The sequence below is a fragment of the Microcaecilia unicolor genome, chromosome 10 (assembly GCF_901765095.1).
Source record: "Microcaecilia unicolor chromosome 10, aMicUni1.1, whole genome shotgun sequence".
Classification (NCBI taxonomy): Eukaryota; Metazoa; Chordata; class Amphibia; order Gymnophiona; family Siphonopidae; genus Microcaecilia; species Microcaecilia unicolor.
In genome coordinates this window covers 60,296,513-60,321,846 of record NC_044040.1, presented here as the reverse complement: position 1 = coordinate 60,321,846, position 25,334 = coordinate 60,296,513, and the positions used below count along the sequence as shown (strand labels likewise).

Genomic DNA, 25,334 nt, shown 5'->3' with positions numbered 1-25,334 from the left:
ACAGTTTGATAAGAAAATAGTTGGTTAAATAATTTCTTTGATTTTACTCCTTTAGCATTTGGAATGTACAGTGTTATTTGCCTCAGATTTTAATGATCCTTTTTTTTCAGATCAATAATGATAGGACATATAAAAATAGCTTTGTATGTGTGTGTTTTATTGTATTTTGCCAAATGTGATGAGAGGGGAACAAGAAAGAGGAGAGAACTGAATGATAGAGGACAGAGTGCATATTAGAACAGAGATTTTTAAACACTGTAGCCAAGGGAAGCCCACATCCATTGATTCTAGTTCAGCGAAACACGTCACCCCAGCTTAAGGAGAGCAAATAAAGGTTAGTAGCGGTTTGTCAGTGATTGTCATTGACGCCTTTTGCCCAATGGTCTTGTTGTGGTCACATTTTAAGAGGTCAGGCTGTACTGTACTGTTTCTAATGGTCAACAGTACAGTAAAAATTGGTTTCTAGTCCAATAAAACCTGATGGCTGACATGCATTGTTTTGATTTTGTGCACTGCTGAGTTTGATCCTTCGGTACCATGTTTTTAGAACTTAACCTGGTGACAAATCCAGCAGTGCCTTTTGGTTGATTTGTCTTTAAGGATTCAATGAAAGATGCCATGATCTGCAAAGGTTTTCGTTTTTCTCCAGGACCAGAACTCTGTGCAGTGCTGTAATTTTCAATTACCCAATACTGACTGGATAAATGTTGCATCAGGGAGTGCCATGGAGATAACATTTCTAGATGTAATAAACATCTGTTTCTTGGAGCAACTGTTCCAGGAACCAATAAGAGGGGGGAGCCATTTTGAATCTGGTCTTTAGTGGCATGCTGGTCGTAGTGGAAGAGGTGGCAGTGTTGAGTCCTCGGAAACATTGATCATAACATGATCAAGTTTGAGCTACTATCTGGGATGAACCTGCAAAGGAAATCTAATGTAGCTGCATTTAATTTTCAAAAGGGTGACTATAATAAAATGAGGAAAATGGTTAAAAAGAAACTAAAAGGATTGGCTGCAAAAGTTAGGACACTAAATCAGGCGTGAAGGAAGAAAAAACAGCCAGCTTGGTTAAAAGGTGAAGTAAAAGAGGCTATTACAGCCAAAAGTTTGTCCTTCAAAGAACAGGAAAAGGACCCAAATGAAGAAAATAAGAAAGGGAAAGAGAATTGGGACTTGATATACTGCCTTTTTGTGGTTTTTGCAACTACATTCAAAGTGGTTTACATAGTATATACAGGTACTTATTTGTACCTGGGGCAATGGAGGGTTAAGTGGCATGCCCAAAGTCACAAGGAGCTACAGTGGGAATTGAACCCAGGCCCCAGATCAAAGTCTGCTACACTAACTCCATCATAAGCACTGGCAAATCCTCCACTCCATCATAAGCACTGGCAAGTCAGATACAAAGCATTAATAAAGAAGGCTAAAATAGAATATGAAGAGAAACTTGCCACAGAGGCAGAAACTCACAGTAACAACTTTTTCAGGTACATCAGAAGCAGAAAGCCTGCGAGGGAATCCGTGGGACCGTTAGAGCATGAGGGAGCAAAAGGGGCAGTCAGGATGGACAAGGACATAGCAGAGAAACTGAATGAATTCTCTGCTTCGGTCTTTACGGAAGAAGATGTAGGAGATGTGCCTGTACCGAAAATAGTTTTCAAGGGTGATTGATGCAGAGGAACTGAAAGAAGTCTCGGTGAACCTGGAAGATGTACTGAGCCAATTTGTCATACATCCAAGGGTACTCAAAGAACTCAAGTATGAAATTGCGGATCTGCTGTAGTGATATGTAACCTGTCGTTAAAATCATCTATAGTACCTGAAGATTAGAGGGTAGCCAGCATGATGACGATTTTTAAAAAGGGTTCCAGGAGTTATCCGGGAAATTATAGACCGATATGCTTGACGTCTTCTGTGCCGGATAAAATAGTGGAAACTATTATAAAGTATAGAATTATGGAGCACATAGACAAACATGGTTTAATGGGACAGAGTCAGCATGAGTTTAGCCAAGGGAAGCCTTGCCTCACCAATTTGCTTCATTTCTTTGAAGGCGTGAATAAAAGTGGATAAAGGTGAGCTGGTTGATATCGTGTATCTAGATTTTCAGAAAGCTTTTGATAGTTCCTCATGAGAGACTCCTGAGAAAATTAAAGTCATGGGATAGGAGGTAAGCTTCTGGTGTGGATTAGGAATTGCTTATTGTACAGAAAACAGAGGTAGATTTAAATGGTCATTTCTCTTAGTGGACGAGGGTGAACAGTGGCATACCTCAGGGTACAGTACTGGGACTGGTACTATTTAGCATGTTCTTTATAAATGGTGTGGAAATCAGAACAATGAATGAGGTGATTAAATTTGCAGATGACACAAAATTATTCATGGTTATTAAAACACGTGCAGACTGTGAAATATTGCAGGAAGACCTTAGGAAATTGGAAGACTGGACATCCAAATGGCAGATGAAATTTAATGTGGGCAAATGCAAGGTGATGCAAATTGGAAAGAATAATCCGAATCATAGTTACCTGGCGATAGGGTTCACCTTAGGGATTAGCACTCAAAAAAAGATCTAGGTGTCGTTGTAGATAATATGCTGAAATGTTCTGCCCAGTGTGCACTGGCGGCCAAAAAAGTAAACAGGATGCTAGGAATTATTAGGAAAGGAATGGTGAATAAGACTGAAAATACTATAATGCCTCTGTATCGCTCCATGGTGCAACTGCACCTTGAGTGTTGCGTTTAGTTCTGGTCACTGTATCTCAAAAAAGATAGCGGAATTAGAAAAGCTTCAAAGAAAAGCAGCCAAGGTGATAAAGGTGATGGAACTCCTCTCATATGAGGAAAGACTAAAGAGGTTAGGGCTCTTCAGCTTGGAAAAGAGACGGCTGAGGTCTACAAAATCCTGAGTGGTGTAGAACTAGTGTAAGTAAATCGATTTTTTTACTTGTTCCAAAAGTACAAAGACTAGGGGACACTTAAGGAAGTTACATGGAAATACTTTTAAAACAAATAAGAGGAGGTATTTTTTAAAAGCATGGTTTTTCATAGCTTGATAATTTTCTAAATTCTTGGATCACTTCTTTTTAAATTGTGGACGATGGAAGTGTGTTAATTTCTTTCTTTTTTTATTTCCTTATGATATTTCATAAATTGTGTATTATTATTCTTGTTTGAATATTATGTATATTAAATTGTCTTTAAATAAAAAAAGAGGAAGTATTTTTTCACTCAACGATAGTTAAGCTCTGGAACTCTTTGTCGGGGGATCTGGTTACAGTGGTTATCGTTTCTGGAATGTTGCCACAATTTGGGTTTCTGCCAGGTACTTGTGACCTGGCTTGGCCACTTTTGGAAACAAGATACTGGGCTAGATGGACTATTGGTCTAACCCAGTGTGCTACTCTTATGTTGTTATATTTTCAGCGCATTGCTATTGGAATTAATAACACAGCAGCCCTTTCATAAACCAGCTGAAAGAGCAGAACTTTTTTATATGAGGGGTTTCAGGAAAATAGTAACATACATAGTAGATGACGGCAGAAAAAGACCTGCACGGTCCATCCAGTCTGCCCAACAAGATAACTCATATGTGCTACTTTTTGTGTATACCCTCTTTGATGTTTATAAGGAATTCTTATTATTCCTGCCAGTATCATTTTCAGCTCCTGCTTTATCATAGGTTATATATATTTACCCCCTCCATCCAGTGCTGTTAATGTCTTTAAATTATACTTTACCAGAAAATGCCAAAGAAAAACTGCTTATTTTGCCCTGTTATGTATGCTGGAACCAGCATAACTTCCAGGTCTGTCAAGAACCTAGACCAGGGGTGAGCAACCATGGTCCTTGAGGGCCACAACCCATTCAGGTTTTCAGCATTTCCACAATGAATATGTGTGAGATTTATTTACATACAATGGAAGTAGTACATGTAAATTAATTTCATGCATATTCATTTTTGAAATCTTGAAAACCTGACTGGATTGTTGCACTTAAAGACCATGGTTGCCCACCCCTAACATAGACATTAAATGATGGTGCCCAGTTCAGCCTACGGCTATCAGCTGCTTTAAAATGGGCTGTCCTCCGCAGGCTGAATATTAACTGGCATATATATATTAGCGATTTAGAACAGAGCATATTAATTTTTGCTTTAGTACTTATTCCTCCACTATTGGGATGAAATGTTTGATATTTTTTATATATATATTTTAGGTATATATTGTACTGGAAGAAAAGGCTCACTGAGCAGCCAACTACAGACTTCTGTAGTGTGATCAGGACAAACTCAGAAGCTCCAATAGGTGAGTGGAATGGATTGCCTCGTCTGTTGCCTTCACATTTTCAAATGCAGCCTGAAAACTCAACTCCGTTCTTGGGTTAGCTGTATGTGTTTCTTGCATATTGTTTTAAAATCCCTAACATAGCCAGTTGGGTAGATCCAGAGCTGGCAAATGACCTGGTTCCAGGAGGGACACATTTTGGCTAGTTTCCAAATTGGTGTAGAATTTCTAGTCTTAATTCAGCTTATTGAAATCGGTGTTGTGGATCCCATAGAAACAGAAAATGATGGCAAATAAAGACAATGTGGCCTACCCAATCCACCCTTCCATACCATCTATTAATCTCTTCTATTCCTTCTTTTCTCTTAAAAAATCCTCTGTGCTTCTACCGTGCTTTCTTGAATTTGGATACCATCTTTGTCTCCACCTCCTCCACTGAATGGTGTCAAATCCAGGGCTGGCCTAAAATCTCCCTCCTGGAACTGGGTAACCTGGCAGTTCTGTAGATCTAGTGAGGTTGACTAGAACTAATCTAGTAAAAAAGAAATGTATTTGACATTCACCAAGCACTGAGTAGAAACCTAAGCGCTCTGATTTTCATCTCCTTCCTGGGCTAGGATAGTTCAGGTGTGCTGAGAAGTTGACAGTAGGGGGTATAGAGTGAACAGGAAGGAAAGAATTAATTGTGAAATGGGGGATAGTTTTGGTAAGCAAAAAGCAGGTTTGCAGATTTAATTGGGGTGGGGTGCAAGATTAGGTTACTTCCATGGAACAAACTGAATATGTGATTAGCTGAGTAGAGCAGATATCTAAAGAAAGAGGAGAGCTCAGTAGTCAGGGTAATTGGGGGAAGTCCTATGCAGTATGTGAACTTTTGGCGTCAGTATTTCGGTGTCACGGTGCAGAATTTTTGGCAGCAATAATTTTTTGGACATGCTGGAATTTTGGATGCAGCCAAAAGTTCATGGTGCAGAAACGCTGGCGCCAAAACGCTGATGACCAAATGTCTTGCTTTGAGTCATAGAAGAGGCAGCAAGTTTGTTACATATTGCTCTTAGCTGGGAGCAGAGGCATTAGGAAAATATGTCAAATGCGTCCTGGCTTCTTTTTCTGTGTCTGCCCAATGTACCTGCAGTGACCCTCCATCTCAGTTCTCATCTGAGTTGTATCGGCAGTAGGCATTCGTGTTCAATAATTCAGAAAGAAAATTTTAATTCTGGAAACATCCAAAAGCATTGGCAGACATATTTCATTTCCATTGTCAGAAACTACTTTTTTGAGATATTTTTCTGCTAATTCTGAGAAGGATGGGCATGGACATAATGGCAAATGGGGTAGATCAATGCATGTTTCACTCTGACTGATCCAATATTTGTCAACTAACAGGCATGGCTGCTTAGAACTTAAAAGAAAAGACTGGCCAAAGTCTATTGTATTGGCTGAGAGGTTTTCCAGTAGACTCCATGTGTAAACACCAAACTTTATTTCCTCTCATTTTTGTTAGAGAAACAGGAGAATTATTTTCTTCTGTGTGATGTTTTACCTGAAGACCGAGTTCTCCGAGAGCAGCTCCAGCAACAGAGATTGGTGAGTAGTTATGCCTGTGATGCTTACTAATTCAGGTGACATTTAAATCAAAGCACCTCATGGGAAAGCACACACAAAGTTCTTGTTACGATTTTCTTTTACTGGATTAGTGTAAAGTTAGCAATATGCTCACTTCTTTCACATTAGTTGTTGCCATGAGCTGTATGTCTCTCCTTCCTTCCCCTGCACACACATTCTTCAGCACAGAGAATGGACTACTTTGGGTAGTTAATGAACTGCTGAAGACCATATCCTGTGTTCTTCTTTCCCTGCTCTGGGTGGGTACTACACAAACAATTTTCAGTGCACAGAAAAGGGCTAATGCAAGGGTACATGGCCTACTACACCGCCATTACAAGAAAAAGGCTCATCTTGCTGGAGGAGAAATGGATAGCATGCTAGAGACATTCTGATATTCTGAAATATTATGGTGTGAATTTCCAGGCATACGGATACAAATAAAGCGTGTGAGAATACTAATTTACCATGTATGGTAGATGCCTGTAATAGCCTGCTAGGAGAAGTAGCGACATCCAAAACGGTGACAGAATTTCAGCAGAGCTCAGTGGTAAGTGCAGGCACGGGCAAACAGGTACAATAAAAGAAGGTGCGGGAGGTAATGGTGCTGGGGCCGCTTGATAAGTAATCATAATATCGGATTTGATATTAGCTTTGAAGTAAGTATACTTAGGAAATCAAATACATTAGTGTTTAACTTTAAAAAAGGAGACTATGATAAAATGAGAAGAACAGTTTAAAAAAAAAAAACTTACAGGAGTGGCTGCGAGGGTCAAAAATGTACCTCAGACGTGGATGCTGTTCAAAAACACCATCCTGGAAGCCCAGGCCAAATATATTCCACATAATAACAAAGGAGGACGGAACACCAAATGACAGCCTGCATGGTTAAAAAGTGAGGTGAAGGAAGCTATTAGAGCTAAAAGAAAATCCTTCAGAAAATGGAAGAAGGAACCGACTGAAAATAATAAGAAACAGCATAAGGAATGTCAAGTCCAATGCAAAGCGCTGATAAGGAAGGCTAAGAGGAACGTCGAAAAAAAGATTGCGTTGAAGGCAAAAACACATAGTAAAATTTTTTTTAGGTATATTAAAAGCAGGAAGCCGGCAAAAGAATCGGTTGGACTACTTGATGACCAAGGGGTAAAAGGGGCAATCAGGGAAGACAAAGCCATAGCGGAGAGATTAAATGAATTATTTTCCACAATCTTCACCGAGAAAGATTTGAGAGAGATACCGGTGCCAGAAATGGTATTCGATACTGACGAGTCGGAGAAACTGAATGAATTCTCTATAAACCTGGAGGATGTAATGGGGCATTCTACAAATTGAAGAGTAGCAAATCTCCTGGACCGGATGGTATTCATCCCAGAGTATTGGTAGAACTGAAAAATGAACTTGCGGAGTTGTTAGTAATGTGTAATTTATCCTTAAAACCGAGCGTGGCACTAGAAGATTGGAGGGTGGCCAATGAAACACCGATTTAAAAAAGATCCGGGAAATTATAGACCTGTGAGTCTGACGTCGGTGCCGGGCAAAATGGTAGAGACTATTATAAACAACAAAATTACAGAACATATTCAAAAGCATGGATTAATGAGACAAAGCCAACATGGATTTAGTGAAGGGAAATCTTGCCTCACCAATCTATTACATTTCTTTGAAGGGGTAAACAAACATGTGGATAAAGGTGAGCCTGTTGATATTGTGTATCTGGATTTTCAGAAGGCATTTGACAAAGTACCTCGTGAAAGACTCCAGAAGAAATTGTAGAGTTATGGGATAGGAGGTACTGTCCTATTGTGGATTAAAAACTGGTTAAAAGATAGAAAACAAAGAGTAAGGTTAAATGGTCAATATTCTCAATGGAGAAGGGTAGTTAGTGGGGGTCCTCAGGGGTGTGTACTGGGACCGCTGCTTTTTAACATATTTATAAATGATCTAGAGATGGGAGTAGCTAGTGAGGTAATTAAATTTGCTGCCAACACAAAGTTATTCAAAGTTATTAAATCGCAAGAGGATTGTGAAAAATTACCTTACGAGACTGGGAGACTGGACATCTAAATGACAGATTACGTTTAATGTGAATGAGTGCAAAGTGATGCATGTGGGAAAGAGGAACCCAAATTATAGCTATGTCATGCAAGGTTTCGTGTTAGGAGTCACCAACCAAGAAAAAGGGATCTAGGCGTCATCGTTGGTGATACATTCAAACCCTCTGCTTAGTGTGTGAAAGCGGCTAAGAAAGCAAATAGAATGTTAGGTATTATTAGGAAAGGAATGAAAAACACAAATGAGGATGTTATAATGCCTTTGTTTCGCTCCATGGTGCGACCGCACCTCAAATATTGTGTTCAATTCTGGTCGCCGCATCTCAAAAAAGGTATAGTGGAATTTGAAAAGGTGTAGAGAAGGGCAACAAAAACGATAAAGGGGATGGGATGACTTCCCTATGAGGAAAGGCTAGAGCGGCTAGGGCTCTTCAGCTCGGAGAAAAGATGACTAAGGGGAGATATGATAGAGGTCTATAAATAATGAGTGGAGTGGAATGGGTAGACATGAATCGCTTGTTTACTCTTTCCAAAAATACTAGGACTAGGGGCACGCAATGAAGCTACGAAGTAGTAAATTTAAAACTAATCTGAGAAAATGTTTCATTACTCAACATGTAATTAAACTCTGGAATTTGTTGCTAGAGAATTTACTAAAAGCAGTTAGTTTTGCAGGGTTTTAAAAAGGTTTTGAATGGCTTCCTAAAGGAAAAGTTCATAGACCATTATTAAAATGGACTTGGGGAAATCCACTGCTTCTTTCTAGGATAAGCAGTATAAAATGTGTTGTATTGGCCACTATTAGAAATAGGATGCTGGGCTTGATGGACCTTTGGTCTGTCCCAGTATGGCAATACTTATATACTTATATATAAGGGAAGGATGAGGTTTTAGCGTGCTCAATCATATGAAACTGTAGAGGACCAAATATATTGGGTTAACTTGCTGAAAACGGGCATAGTTGCAGGCTTATGACTGCTGTTCTGTGGTGTATCAGGCATCCGTTAAGTGTGGGGAGGCTGAATGTTCAGGACTACAGCCTTGCAGGCCTTGGCGGCTCTGAGGATTGCTGTCTGGATGTTGAATTGGAGTGACCTATCAGTGGAGGTGGTGGAGGCAGTGTGGCAGGATTTGGACGTGATTAGGATGGGTGGTGGGAGATAGGCACGCACAGCTAGTATTGGGTATGTGTATTTCAGTACGTAGTCATGGTGGCGGAGAACTAGAGAGAAAAACACAACTGGGCAGACTGATTGGGCCAGCTGGTCTTTATTTGCCATATTTACTATGTCAGGTAGGAGAAATCCTAATGATTTTTTTTAGATTTAATTATTCACCTTTTTCTAATTCCAAGTTCAAAGCAGTTAAAGTTCAGGTACTGTAGTTATTTCACTGCCCAAGAGGTTTTATAGTCTTAAGTTTTGCCGGAGACAGTGAGGATAAAGTAATTTGCCCAAGGTCACAATGAGCATCAGTGAGAGATGTGGGATTTGAACCCTGAATCCTCTGGTTCTTAGCCTCTTGCTGTGATCACTAGGTTATTCCTTCACTCCTGTCAACCTTAAATTGTGTTTTAGCTAAATACAGATCTCTGTATGAGTCTAGTGACTTCTTGCATGCCTCCTTCATGAAGTTGTGGAATTTAAGTGGTGCCAGGCAGCAGATCAAAGACTTCCTTTTAATATGAGATTCATTACTGCTGTGCTGAGTGTCCAGGGCAGGAAGAATACAGCAGCTCCTGCTCACTTCAGCATTGGAGAATGATGAATGAAAAAGTGACTGTTTATTACAAATCTTGCTTAATGTCATCTCTTAATGTGCAACTTTCATTTCATTACAAAGGGGAACTTTTTGCCTTTATAATTAAAAATATGTTAATACTAGTAAGAAAAGGCCCGTTTCTAAACGCAATGAAACAGGCGCTAGCAAGGTAAATTCCCACCCATCCTCCCTCCCTGGCGAGTTCCATACCCCCCCCCCCCCTCCATCTCTTCCTCCCTCCCGAGTTGCAGACTCCCCCTCCCTCCGATTAGAACCCCCCCCCCCCCCCCAATTCGCGTTACCACCTGCCCCGAAGCCTCTTCGTACATCTGCTGACGGAGACGAACTTCTCTTCTGGGCTGCGGGGCGTTCCTTGTGGATTGAGCATCTGTTGAAGTTTCTGTGCATGCATCTGATGTCAGACGCACGCACAGAGACTTCGACAGATAGTCCTTCATCAAGCCACGCCCCGCAGGCGAGAAGAGAAGTTCGTCTCCTTTAGCAGAGGTAGGCGAAGGCTTCGGGGGAGGTGTCTGGGAGGAAAGGGTGGTGTGCAGAGGGTCGCGGCAGGGGGGTCCATGGGGCAGTAACACGGAGGGGGTGTGCTGCAATCGGAGGGAGGGGGGAGTGTGTAACTCGTTGGTAGGGGCGTAACGGGCCTTGAAGTGGGAGGGATGGAGGAAGGGAGTGACGTGTGTGGGTGGGGGAGGGTGTGTGGATGACCGACTGTTCCGCCCTAGACGTCATGACGTTTGACGCAAGGGCGGAGCACAGAGACATGGTGAGTTGGATGGCTTCACCACCATGAACTAACGAACCCTTCAGGGAGTGTGCTGTTGGCTTCAGAACGTTGAGGTAGCGTTTTATGTACAGATGGGGCGTGGCTGAGGGCGGGTTCAGTTTTGGAGGCCGTACCTTGCGAAGGATGTAAAAAGAATTGAAGCGGTGCAAAGAAAAGCTACGAGAATGGTAAGGGATTTTCGTTACAAGACGTATGAGGAGAGACTTGATGACCTGAACATGCTGACCTCCTTCCAATCTGCTCTTTTACGCGCCAAACAGGATTATTATATCCAACTGACCAACTCTCTTGGCTCTAACCCTCGACTTCTGTTCACACATTGAACTCTCTCCTCAAGGTGCCCCCTCCCCCTTCATTATCTCCTCAGACCCTTGCTGAATTCTTTGACAACAAGGTTCAAAAGATAAACCTTGCTTTCTCTACCTCACCACCTCTCCCTCCACTAGTCCATTCTCCTCTCTCTCTTTCCCCTCATTCCCTTTCCTCCTTTCCTGAAGTTACTATTGAGGAAAATACACTTCTCCTTTCTTCCTCAAAATGTACCACCTGTTCCTCTGATCCCATTCCCACCCACCTTCTTAATGCCATCTCTCCTGCTCTTATTCCTTTTATCTGTCACATTCTCAACCTTTCACTTTCCACTGCGACTGTCCCCTGCTGCCTTTAAACATGCTGTGGTCACACCTCTCCTTAAAAAGCCTTCACTCGACCCTACTTGTCCCTCTAATTACCGACCCATCTCCTCCTTCCTTTCTCTCCAAATTACTTGAGCGTGCTGTTCACCACCGCTGCCTTGATTTTTCTCTCCTCACATGCTATCTTGACCCACTACAATCTGGTTTTCGCCCTCTCCACTCAACCAAAACTGCGCTTACTAAAGTCTCCAATGACCTATTACTGGCTAAATCCAGAGGTCAATATTCCATCCTCATTCTTCTTGATCTTTCCGCTGCTTTTGACACTGTCGATCACAGCATACTTCTCAATACCCTGTCCTCACTTGCATTCCAGGGCTCTGTCCTTTCCTGGTTCTCTTCCTACCTCTCCCTCCGCACCTTTAGTGTTCACTCTGGTGGATCCTCTTCTACCTCTATCCCTCTGCCTGTCGGCGTACCTCAGGGTTCTGTTCTTGGTCCCCTCCTCTTTTCTATCTACACCTTCTTCCCTTGGTTCATTAATCTCATCCCATGGCTTTTCCTACCATCTCTGTGCTGATGACTCCCAAATCTACCTTTCTACCCCTGATATCTCACCTTGCATCCAAACCAAAGTTTCAGCGTGCTTGTCTGACATTGCTGTCTGGATGTCTCAACGCCACCTGAAATTAAATATGACCAAAACCGAGCTTCTCATTTCCCTCCCAAACCCACCTCCCCGCTCCCCCGTTTTCTATTTCTGTTGATGGCTCTCTCATTCGCCCTGTCTCCTCAGCTCGAAACCTTGGGGTCATCTTTGACTCTTCTCTCTCCTTCTCTGCTCATATCCAGCAGATTGCCAAGACTTGTCGTTTCTTTCTTTACAACATCCGTAAAATCCGCCCCTTTCTTTCCGAGCACTCTACCAAAACCCTCATCCACACCCTTGTCATCTCTCGTTTAGACTACTGCAATCTGCTTCTTGCTGGCCTCCCACTTAGTCACCTCTCCCCTCTCCAGTCGGTTCAAAACTCTGCTGCCCATCTCGTCTTCCACCAGGGTCGCTTTACTCATAACTACCCCTCTCCTCAAGACCCTTCACTCGCTCCCTATCCGTTTTCGCATCCTGTTCAAACTTCTTCTACTAACCTATAAATGTACTCACTCTGCTGCTCCCCAGTATCTCTCCACACTCGTCCTTCCCTACACCCCTTCCCGTGCACTCCGCTCCATGGATAAATCCTTCTTATCCGTCCCTTCTCCACTACTGCCAACTCCAGACTTCGCGCCTTCTGTCTCGCTGCACCCTACGCCTGGAATAAACTTCCTGAGCCCTACATCTTGCCCCATCCTTGGCCACCTTTAAATCTAGACTGAAAGCCCACCTCTTTAACATTGCTTTTGACTCGTAACCACTTGTAACCACTCGCCTCTACCTACCCTCCTCTCTTCCTTCCCGTTCACATTAATTGATTTGATTTGCTTACTTATTTATTTTTTGTCTATTAGATTGTAAGCTCTTTTGAGCAGGGACTGTCTCTCTTCTATGTTTGTGCAGCGCTGCGTACGCCTTGTAGCGCTATAGAAATGCTAAATAGTAGTAGTAGTAGTAGTATACTCTGGAAGAAAGGAGAAGAAACAGGGGTGATATGATACAGACGTTCAAATATTTGAAAAGTATTAATCCACAAACAAACCTTTCCGGAGATGCGAAGGAGGTAGAACAAGAGGACATGAAATGAGATTGAAGGGGAGCAGACTCAAGAAAAATGTCAGGAAGTATTTTTTCATGGAGAGAGTAGTGATGCTTGGAATGCCCTCCCGCGGGAGGTGGTGGAATGGAAAACGGTAACAGAATTCAAGCACGCGTGGGATAAGCATAAAGGAATCCTGTTCAGAAGGAAATAGATCCTAAGGAGCTTAGCCGAGATTGGGTGGCACAGCCGGTGGCGGGAGGCGGGGACAGTGCTGGGCAGACTTATACGGTCAGTGCCAGAGCCGGGTGGTGGGAGGCAGTGCTGGTGGTTGGGAGGCGGGGATAGTGCTGGGCAGACTTACACAGTCTGTGCCCTGAAAAGGACAGGTACAAATCAAGGTAAGGTATATACAAAAAGTAGCACATATGAGTTTATCTTGTTGGGCAGACTGGATGGACCATGCAAGTCTTTTTCTGCCATCGTCTACTATGTTACTATGTATGACACTTTAAAAATTTTGAAGAGCTCTCGGGCTTATCCACTCCCACCTTCCTGCATCTAAGCAAATCTTAAAATTGCTGTCCAGATTGTCATCTAGAGCACAAGTAAGGAAAGTAATGAACATATCATGAACAGGTAAATTACTGGGTTTCGGATGAGAAATTTTATTTACTATATAAGTAAAACATATATACCTTTTAGTTCCAAAATAAAAAGTAAAAGTTTATTTAGACAAACGAGAGGATATCTAGGAGTAAAAGCAAATGAGGTGCAATTTAGTAGCATGTTAGAATTTAATCTGATAGATGCTGTTGCAGTACGACTTAGCCTAGATGTAAACTGGATGAACGCCTTTCACTGCATTGTGGGGTCCTTTTACGAATGCGCTAGCGTTGTTAGCATGCGCTAAATATAAGTACACGTTTAAAACAGTAGAGAAAACCCATAGGAAGATATGGGTGTCTCTAGCATTTAGCACATGCTAAAAATGCTAGCGTGCCTTTGTAAAGAACTCCCTATGTTAGAGTTATACATATTTCCTTAATACACCTATGCTGCATCAATAAGAGAAAATATGTAGAGAATAAAACTGAATTCTCTAGAGCAGAAAAAAGAGAATCAAGGTTAACCTATTCATCACAGGGCTACATTGTATTGATACACCCAAAAGAACATCATTTCATTCCTGTCACCATAACCTGGTGAAAAGTTGAGGACAATAGTGTATCATATGCATCTAAGAGAGTATAGCTAGAAGTAGCTGCTCCTTTTATTTTCTGCGTTTCCTGGCCTCATCTTTCACTCACTCTATATTGCTCTTGCTGATAGCTCATCTCCCTTATTTGGTGCTGCCCCACTTTTCCAGTTTTTCTTTTTGTACAATTAAACATCATTTTCTTTAATTAATAATACAAATATATTGCCTATAGATAACTTATGTAAAATCTGCAAGTATCTGCTGATTACAGTAACGTTGCATACAGATGTTACAAAGTTGTGTAGCTGGCAGTTGCCCACTTTTTAGTAGCATTTATGCTTGTGCTTTTGCTGTACTAATGTCACTTGTTGAGAAACAGATAAAAATATACACATAACTCCCGTCAGCTGAAAACGATCTTCATTCCTTGGAGCACCACCTGCCTGTTCATTAATTGTATTACTAGCCCAGCTCATCCTCTAGGGGTGAGATGGTGGCTACCTAACCACTTCTATAAATAGTTGTGCAGATGTGTGGTGTTTGACACATCATAGCTAAATTCGGCAACAAAGCAATGATGAATTAGAGGGGAGGGGCTTTACTGATTGATAAATCTAGGCTATTGCCTCTTTTTTTTAATTAAAACCTAAGATGTTTTCTGTGTGTGTGTACCATGGAGGTTAAGCGTATATGTCTCTGTTGGACCTTCTTTCCTCCATTCCTTTTTGAAAGATCAGAGAAGATACAGATCTTTATCATACGTATTCATTGTGAATATCTAATTGGCTGAGTGTGCCAAGGACTAGGTTAAGAACAACTGCCCTAGGGGCCAATGAGCAGAAGTCAGAGCAGTGTGCCATTTGGTAATGCACAGCACTGTCGCCAGGCTAACAGACCAGGTTAGGAAATTAACACAAATTCAAAAGGGTTGGCACCACTTCTTCAAAGCTGTTAATGTGCAGTTACACTATCGCTTCTTTGCAATGCATTTCTTAGAACATTTAGAATAACCAGCAATATCCCCATCTGTTAATCTTTAACCTTCTTTTACATACATAAAGCTATAACTAGATAATTATGAGAAAAAATAAGTCACTGAAATGTTCTGGTAGTGTTTGCATGGATTGTTATTGGTTTTACAGTCATCTGTTCGCAGTTGTGACCATTAGGAGTAAGATTCTCTATAAATAGATATTGTTGCCTGTGGGCTCAACTCATTAGCCTTTTTATGCCTGTGGCCCTGGCCTCTAGCTTATGCTTTTCTTTTCTTTTAATTATGAGAAAGCATAAACCAAATGAATGGACCTACGCCTTCTGCATCTGTCTTGCAAATTAATTTTATTTTGATTGACTCCAGTGGGAATTGCCAGAATATTCTCCAGTTGCCTCTTCACTGCATGAGTCGCTAATGACAATGATGAATGTGAAAGCAGACCCTCCTGCTGTGTATAAGAGCACTCCACTTACACAGTTAAGGGAGATGAGTATGTAATTGCCTAGCAGAATGAAGGTCTGCCAGCATAACTAGTGTCTATGCATTATCAGACCATGTGATCTCATTCTGCTTCCATAGTTGTATCATTGTCGCTAGCTCCCAGTTGGTGAGATAGAAACATAGAAAAATGTAGTAAGATAAAGACCACATGGCTTATCCAGTCTGCCCATCCATGCCATCTATTCTCCCTTTCACTCCCTCAAAGATCTTGTGTACTTGTCCCAAGTTCTCTTGAATTCAGATATTGTTTTTATCTCCACCACTTCCACCAGAAAGCCATTCCACGAATTCACCACTCTTTCCATGAGGAAGTATTTCCTCAGGTTACTTCTATCCCCTTTCACCTTCATCTTATGCCTCCTCGTTCCAGCGCTTCCTTTCAATTAAAAGACACTCGTCTCCTGTGCATTTATGCCACATAAGTATTTAAATGTCTCTCTCGTATCTCCCCTCTCCTGCCTTTCTTCCATGGTATTCACATTGAGATCTTTAAGTCTGACTCTATATGCTTTATGACAAAGACCACTGACCACTTTAGTAGCCACCTTCTGGACCATCCTTTCCTGTTTATATCTTTTTGAAGGTGTGGTCTCCAGAATTACATTGATCTGCACAATATACTGTACGAGGAACATGAAAGAACAATTGTAGAAATATTTCAAAAGTAATTAAGAATAAGAAAATAAAAATATCTTAGGGTTCCTTTTGCAAAGGTGTGCTAAATGCTAAGAAACTTATAGGAATAAAATGGGCATTCTTAGCATTTAGCACACTGCTAATCGTTAGCTCACCTCAGTAAAAGGAGCCCTTGATTATATGTCTTCATGTCCCTTGATTCAATACGTGGTAGAAGCCCTTCTGTAACAATAACATTAGAATACATGTCTTCCAGCTTTGCATAGAGCACTGTTTCTCAACCTTTTTTTGTTGTTGTCACATACCAACTGTTCGTGTGTTTGATACACTGAGCTCTATAATCTGTGGCTGAACAAAGAGACCAAATTCCATTTATTATAGTTAAAATAATGCACAGGAGGTAAGTTAAAATATGTTAAAATGTTATAATTATCTGGCTGTATCATATTTTGATATTTTTCTTGAATGTAAGCCACATTGAACCTGAGCTTCTTCGAGATAATGTGAGATACAAATGTCATAAGTAAAATAAGTAAATTGTGTTAAGAATAATTTGATTTCAAAACAAGTTAATAACCCCCCCTCCCCCAATAGCCTGCAGCAGTTAGCATTTTCCAAAGTTGCTGACCATTGGAGATATCGATGCCAGGACTAATCCGGGCACCAGTGTTGAATTTTCAGATCATAGGTGGCTTCTAGATCTCATCCAGGTACTGGCAATGTTAGCAATTATGGTCATTTCAATCATTTTGGCTCCCTGCTTTGCACTGTCCTTGGCCTGCAGGCACTCATGGACAGTTAAAGAAATCTTGAGCTTGTTGTCTATTTCAATGTTTGTGTGATACACCAGTGTGTCCTGACAGAATGGTTGATAACTACTGGCATAGAGGGATGGTGCTTTTTTTTTCCCACTCTTCTTGGCAGACTAGCCTAAGCTCTTTCAAGTTGACTGAAAATCGATCTAATTTTTGGCACAGATTTTCTATTACATTCAGGCTTGGGCTTTGACTGGGTCCCTTGAATACATTTTCTTCTTGCTGAGCCTCTCCATTGTTGCTTTTTGTTTTGTGGTTAGGATCATTACTCTGCTTAAAGGTGAATCCTCTCCCAAGTCTAAGGTCTGATGCAGACTGAAACAGATTTTCTTCAAGGATGTGCTTCTACTTTGCATCATCCATCTTCCCTCAATTTTTACATGCCTTTCTATCTCCACTGCTGCAAAGAATCCTCACAACATAATGTTGCAACCATAGTTGACCATAGGGATAGTGTTAGCAGAGCCATGTGCTGTTTATTTTTATTTTGTTATTTATTTTTTTTACATCAGCCATAATGCTTGGGTTGAGACCAAAAAGTTTGACTTGAGCTTCAACAGACTATAAACTTCCCTCACATGCATACAGTGTCCCTTCAGTGTTTTCTCTGTAAATGATTTTCTGGGGGCCTGTGCTTCCATATGTGTTAGTTTTGCACATACCAGAACAGTAATGAACCTCATTCCTAGGCCTATGCTACTCTCCCATACAATCCACGTTTGTAGAGTAATCTTGAAATTGTTGAACAGTCATTTTCCCCAGTTTACTTATTTTTTAAGTAATCTTAGTCCTAACCGTGATCTTCCTCAGTAGTCAGCATGGGTACTGACTTTGGAGGTTTGACCTGACTGAGGCAGTGTCTTTGGGCATGCCAAACTGTTTCCGCTTCACAGTGATGGACTTGACAGTGTTCCAACGGATATTCAATATTTTAAAATTTTCTTATAGCCTTCCAGTCTAACACTGAGCTATAGCCAAATTTCTTCCGAAATAAATGTAGTTAAACTTTGCTAATTATGGGTCACTGAACAAAAATGATGCTTAAAACTGTTGATTGGCTTCAGTTTTCAAGATATGCTACTTGGTCAGAATACATAACCGTTGACTTGGGAAAGGGGGAGGACAAGTGAGTTATAATGGGAAGGGATCTCAGTTTAAATTGGAAATGACTGAAATACATCCTTGACTGCCTCTATGAATAAATCTATGAGTTTGTACAGTACTTGATGATTAAGCAAAACAGTGAATGATGCAATCTGAATGTGATATTGCATCATACGTGATATGAATTTTTTTTTGTTACATTTGTACCCCGCGCTTTCCAACTCATGGCAGGCTCAATGCGGCTTACATGGGGCAATGGAGGGTTAAGTGACTTGCCCAGAGTCACAAGGAGCTGCCTGTGCCTGAAGTGGGAATCGAATTCAGTTCCTCAGTTACCCAGGACCAAAGTCCACAACCCTAATCACTAGGCCACTCCTCCACTCCATAATTGTATTGTGTTATTCGTTGAAGTCGTGGATGATGCTACCATAACACAACTTGACATCACTCTGCTGAACAAATTGCCTTATGTCAGCTCCAGAATATAATGTAGTACTCTCTTACTTGTCAGTGTTCAGATTTTTGTAAAAGGACACATTTCTGTTTAGCCAAAGAGATTTTGTATACTTGTTAAAACAATACAGATAACTACTGCTATGTTTGTAGTGAAGTTACTCTTGTATCACAAAAGTAGAGTATAATTGCTGTGGTTAAGAAAGCCTGTCATCTTTTATTTTGGCTGTAAAATTGGAAATCAGGTCAAGAGCTGGCCCTGCAAATATGTTTGTGCAACAAATCTTCACCAGTGGTTGAACAGGAAAATGACATGTATTCCTTTTACAGTGCCAATAATTTGAAGAAAGCCAACAGATCATATCAGCAATTGTTACATCTGTGTGTTCCTCTAGTTGGAAAAGGTTTGTCAAAGAAAAAAAGTGAACTATGCAGTATCCAAATATTCCATCAACTGGTACCCACGGAGAAGGACTGCCAGTTCCTGGTGCATCAGAATTATTCTCAGTTGAGTCTAAGAGGAAGAGGATGAAACTCCTGGTCATGAGCCATCAATAATTTGAACCACATTTCATAACACAAGGTGAACTGAATGACCTTGTCAGAGATTTGGAGTAAGACAGATCTGTCAGGTTCCAGACTACAACACTGGAATTTTCTGGCAGATGATGTTAGGGTTTCTCTATTCAGGGACCATCAAAAGGATCTTGTCCCATTCTTCACGAGAGGTAATCGTGTAGTCTGTAACAACATCGATGGTCTGATAGCAGCCCTCAACATCATTCATGATCCAGATGAGTAGAGACTTCATTGATTCATCAAAGACGAGTCTTAAAGCTGCTTTTTCTACATAATGGCGATGTTTTGCCATCAATTCCAGCTGGTCATGCACTTCTATTAAGGAAACCTATGACAACATGAACTGATTTTTGAGGTGCATAAATTATGACCAGCATCAGTGGAAGCTTTCTGGCAACTTGAAGGTTGTTGTTTTGCTTGGGCAGCAGAACGGATATACAAAGTACTGCTGTTTTCTCTATGAATGGGATAGTCATGCAAGAGATTCCCACTACATCAAGAGAGATTGTCAAGGCAGGCTATCATTGGAGCCTGGAAGGAAAAGTATTCAGCACCCACCACTTGTTAAATTAAAGAAGGTTACCATCCTTACACATCAAGATAAGTGTGATTGAAGAACTTTTATTAGAGTCACGGACAAGACAAAAGTGGCTTTTTACGGGGCCGTCCTTGGAGATGGGTGCCCCCGTTTGATTATCCCCCTCTCTGTCACCTACGAACCTTAATGCAATATAACTCTGTATTTCTCATTCCGGAAATGGCGATGGCCATTACGGAACAATGTAAGCCACACTGAGCCTGCAAATAGGTGGGAAAATGTGGGATACAAATGCAACAAATAAATAAATATCCCCATGGAAAATTTTCAAGGTTAAGTGAAGCTAAGATAAAGGAAGGTGTCTTTTGTGGGTTCTCAGATTTTCAAATTGCATCCAGATGATGCATTTAATCATGCAGTGGATGGCGCGGAAAGCCTTCCAATTAGGGGCAGTAAATTTTCTTGGAAATAATAAGGCAACTACAAGCAATTGATAGAAAACCTCAAGACATCTTTTTGGCAGCACCATGTCACTAAAGATACAATTTTTGCAGTCATCTCGATTTTGGGGTTTTTTGCACTTAACTGCGAAGCAGTGAATAATGAGCACGGCAAGCAACTTCACCAGGACATTGCAAAAATGGAGAAATGCCACTGGGTCAAATGGAGTCCATCAGTTCTTGCAGACTATTGCTGGGTATTGTCAAAAGACAAGCCAAGAGTCTCTGAGTAGACATCAAATAAGGAATAAAGTATAATGTACATATATAAATCTGTTATGCTTATGTCTTTTCTTTTATAATACACTAGTAAGAAATGCCCGTTTCTGGCAAAATGAAACGGGCGCTAGCAGGGTAATCCCCCCCCCCCCCCCCGTCCTCCCTCCCTCCCGAGTTGCAGACACCCCCTCCGTGCCTCCGTTCCGAGTTGCACACCTCTCCTCTTCGTCTCTTCGTCCCTCAGTGACGTGGTTGCGAGGGCCGCCCCGCCCTCAATGTCATCAGGCGTTTTGACGAGAGGGCTGCCCCGCCCTCAACATCATCGCGTTTTGATGCGAGGGTGGAGCTACAGTGACTGGAGCCTGCAGGCCAAACCGGATATCTCGGGCGCCTCAAGTTTCCGGCTTGAGGCTTCAAAGTGCCTTTTATATATATAGATTTTATTTGTATAACCCTTTTGCTGACTTATAAAGTTTTACATAAAGAGAACAGGTAAAAATATCATGTAAAAACAACCATATACAGATGAAAGACCTAGGTTTACAATATTTTATTTAAACTATACTATCTATTGGGTGGGATGGGTTTGTCACTATTTTACTGTTCTATTACTGCCTATATTTCTTGCTGGTAGGTTTCTATCTGGATATTGTTCCTTATTTTTTGCACTACTGTTTTGCTTTGTTGATATTTTGTTGGCAGTTGTGTACACAAGAAAATATATTTTTTTAAAAACCTATGCTATCTAAACAGTATGCATATACGTAAAATGCAAAAACTTAAATATCTTGGAACAGTAGTAATCAGCTGTTTTGTCAATTTGAATTCAGCACATCAAGATCCGTAATAATAGCTCATTTTATCTCTGAAGCAGATGACTTCTAAAATATCAGACCAGTTTAATCTGTCCTTTTGATAACTTTTATCCTGGAGTCTTTAGTGGGTCACATTCGACATATTTAGACCTTTGCTTCAGATTCCCTTCATACAATAGAAATATTCAAATCGGTTCAGCTCATGTAATTGAACACATGTTGACTCCATTTAACATGTTTATGGGCCTTATTAAGGCACTTTTAGTTAACCAGAACTAATTTGGGTTTGCTGTGACAAAGGATGTGAAGACCTGGTTTCTTATAGAAATATTCAAAAAGTAATTAAGAATAATTGTTCTATGATTTCAAAAGTTTGGAGTATGTCGCAAAGATCAAAGAAAGAAACATCTAATGCATTTTGAATTGTATTTCTTTTAGCAGAATGTGAAAAACATACCAGGGTGCAAAATCTTTTGCAATGCACTGCAATTCCTGTGTAGGATCACTGGTTAATGGCAGTCAGTTGAAAGGAAAGCAGAGAGGCAGCACATCGGGAACAGATGGTTTGAGAGAAGAACTGTTTTTCACTATGTTTTTAACTGATGTAAATGAAAAACACACATTCTTCAAGAATGCAGTGGAAGAGCAGATTTAATTTGCTGCTTTGTTAATTAACAGAAACAGTCTTCCACAAGAAAGTACAGAACATATAAGGGACATAATGTACAATGAAATGGTTATCACGTATTGGAAGAAGGAGAGCCATTCCTGAAGCTTGTATCTTTGCCATTGTACAGTCACTTACTTCTGTCCTTGTACCTAGCCCACACAGTAGGAACTGAGGTAAGAAGGTGAGCTGAGGCTATTTCAGACTAGGGTTTTCTGTCAAAGAGAACTAGTTAGAATATCAAGAAGAATATTATGTTCTGGATGAGGAAAAACTATAGAAGAGGAGAAGCTGATATCATCTTTGAAAAGTGTATCTCAGTGTGTCTTTGTTGGCTTCCAACACTATATTCCTTCATTTGCAACTACCAGAAAAAATGTCCCCTATTTATATGGCCCAACTCACTTAGCTCCAGGTATCACAAGAGTTTATAGCTGTGGGCCACACACCAGGGCCACTGCTGGAACTCTGCAAGCATGGGCCTTAAATCCAGCCCTCTCTCCCAATTCCTTCCAGGAGCCTGTGAATACTATGGTTTATTTTATTTAATATATCTCTTTCCTCTGGAAGATAACAAGGTGGTATACAATTAAAACAATTTGTATTAAAATGAAGAGGGAAAGGAACACCAATTACAATAGGAAAGGGGAATAATAGTGGAAGAAGGAGATAGGATAGAAAAGGAAAAAAAAGAGTGTTACTGCAGAGGTCAGGGAACCCTTGGGCAACTGTGATCACTTAAGTGATACCAAAGGCTTTTTGGAAAAGATGGGTTTTAGGAGAGATCTGAATGTTGATAGGAAGGACTCTAGTCATATTGTTGAAGGGAGACAATTCCCAAAGGGATGGAGTGAACCAGAAAAATGCTCTGTTCCTTGTAGATTCATAGTAGGCCTCTTCAGAGAGGGAATTTGAAGTTGTTGATCATTAAGAGAAAGAGAGCTCTAGATGGTGTGTAGGGAATAATTAAGAAGAAAGATAAGGAGGAGTGCCAGTATGAACTACTTTGTGAGTAAGAGTTAATACTTTATGTTGAATTCCGAGGGCAGTGATGTTGAATGAGTAAGGGAGAAACATGATCAAATCTGGTAGCATGAAAAAAATATTCGAATGACTGTGTTCTGGATTGTGTGAAGGGACACAAGATCACTGAAGAGTATAGGAAATTGTAATCACTGGAAAACAATCTTGATAAAGACGTGATCCAAGAAGGTAGGGTCAGCGTGTGACACAATAACAACATACTGTTTTCCAGTGATTACAATTTCCTATACTCTTCAGTGAGCTTGTGTACAGATCTCTGATATAGGCCTGCTGTTTTTTCATGAGAGAGCCCTGCTAGATTATCTGATGACAGCGAATAAGATGCTATGGAAGACCTGAGTAGACAATGTTACAATAGTCTGATCATGACATCACTAGAGCATAGAGAAGGGTCTTGAGAGGCTTCATCTAGGTATGGTCTAACAATCCTAAATTAATGAAGGGAAAGAAAGCAAAAACCTGACCAAATTGGAAATCTGTTGGGAAAAAGAAAGCTTTTGATCAAGAATAATGCCTAAATACTTGAATCGAGAGACCAGTGGGATAGGGAAGTTGAGCAGTTTTGGAGAGAGAGACGGTGAGGTTGTGGTACCCCCAACTAGCCCAGGACATGAGACCATAGCACCGTCACCGAGTCACTAGTCTAGCCTGCTGCTGCTGCTGCTTTTTTCATTCTTTTCATATTGTGGTGGCACAATAGAGGAATTCTACATAAACATTTGGATAGTTTGTATAAGTATTTTAGAATTCTGCACTTTATATTTATAATTCATTTTGTGTTTTATTTCCCCATCATAAAGCTTGGCTTCTTTCTGCCCCAGACCTGACACCTCCAAACTTTTTCCCTCCTCAGGCTCAACTCTCTCTAGATCTCTTGCCCCCCAATTTAATTTGAACCATTTCCTACACTTGATCTCCCTCCTCCGTCTGCCAGCTGACCCCAAATTCTTTCTTTCCCATCCCCACCAACTTTGTTTCTTTCCTCCTGCTCCCCTATTCTTTAATCCCCAGCAAGACCTGAGTTATCTTTTCTACCTTTCTAAGTTCTTTCTCTCCTTTCCCCAGCAAAAACTCTAGTGTTCTCTGCCTCCCCATTCTCTCACCAGCCTTCTCTGGCCATCCACATCCCTCTCCTTCCCCCTCAACAAGATCCCCAATTCTCTCTGTCACCAAACTCTTTGTCCCTCCTTCTGCTCCTCCCTGGGTTCTCTGCCCCCCCCCCCCCCCCCCCCCCCACTTATCTAACAAATAGCAGCTTCCTTTCTGTTCCCAGTACCCCCATTCAGTTTGCTCTCCATTCCTTCCCATCTTTATCGCCCACAAACTCTCTCAACTTGATCTACATTCTCTGCAACCACATCAATAATCTGGCAAGAGGAATGATTGCAAGGCAGGGCACATCCACTTCTGTTGCCTAGAGTCTCAGTGCTGAATTTGAACTGTGTAGTTATATTCAGCAGTTAGACTCTGGGCAGCAGAGGAGGAGGACACAGCATCACATGCAGTAGTCCTCCTCCTCTTGCCTGGTCGTCGGTGAGATGTGACATAGTATGACATGATAAAGGGAGAGAGGACCCATGCTAGCCTCTGATGCTGTCTAGTCTCTATGCAGATTTTTGCATAGAAGGAGAAATGTGCACAAACTTAGTTGTGTAGAATTCCCCAAAGATAACAGTGATATGAAGAAAGGAATTGGGGACCAGTTTAAATAGATTGTTTATATGCCCTTGTTTTCAGGGAAATAAGCTTGTTGCATGCCTTCCCTTTTTAAATTCATGTCATCTTTACACCTTTTCTTAGTTGTGTCTGTATTTGTGCTTGTCCCTCTTTCTTTTTTCCCAAGCTTGTTATCTCATCAGTTTTTATTTTCCTCTTCTTCCCTTGTCTCCTTTAGTTGTTTGTGTGTGTTTTGAGCGTTCCAGCATTAGCATTTGGTTGCAAGGGATCGACAGTAAGCTGTATAATACTACTGTTTACTAGTTCATTAGTTTTTGCTCAGGTAGTATACAGCATCATATTTATTAGTACAAGATTAGCTAACAAGTTCATACATCCGATAGAAGACTCCTGAGGCAGGCTGTTTGGGACTGCAACACAACTTGTGTCGATTCAAGGATGTATTGAATAATCTTCCTAATATTGGATATCGTCTGGTGTTCAGTTTTTTGTCACCTTCGCTGTGTTTGCTTTGTATGTTTATAAAATTGACACCTTCTTAACCTCTCAACATGAGTGACTTGTAATAAAATTACTTTCTAACTGCTCCTTGCAAGTAAAATTTTAATCAGATGAAAAAATGATTTTGACTACCAACTGAAGTGGTAAATCTATAAGGAACAGCTCAGATTTAGTTAGCAAGTATTATGCATAATGTAGAAACACAGAAAAATGAAAGCAGATAAGACCATATGGCCTATCAAATCTTACCGATCCA

General features: G+C 40.9%; 1 protein-coding gene across 1 annotated transcript in view; it reads left to right on the top strand.

Annotated features, from left to right (window-relative positions):
• ZNF277 (zinc finger protein 277) overlaps nt 1-25,334 on the top strand; it is a 142,174-nt gene that overhangs the window by 46,855 nt on the left and 69,985 nt on the right. The window contains exons 3-4 of the mRNA XM_030216316.1: nt 4,219-4,307; nt 5,791-5,873. Coding sequence (XP_030072176.1) covers nt 4,219-4,307; nt 5,791-5,873 — 172 coding nt within the window. The remainder of the gene's footprint in view (nt 1-4,218; nt 4,308-5,790; nt 5,874-25,334) is intronic.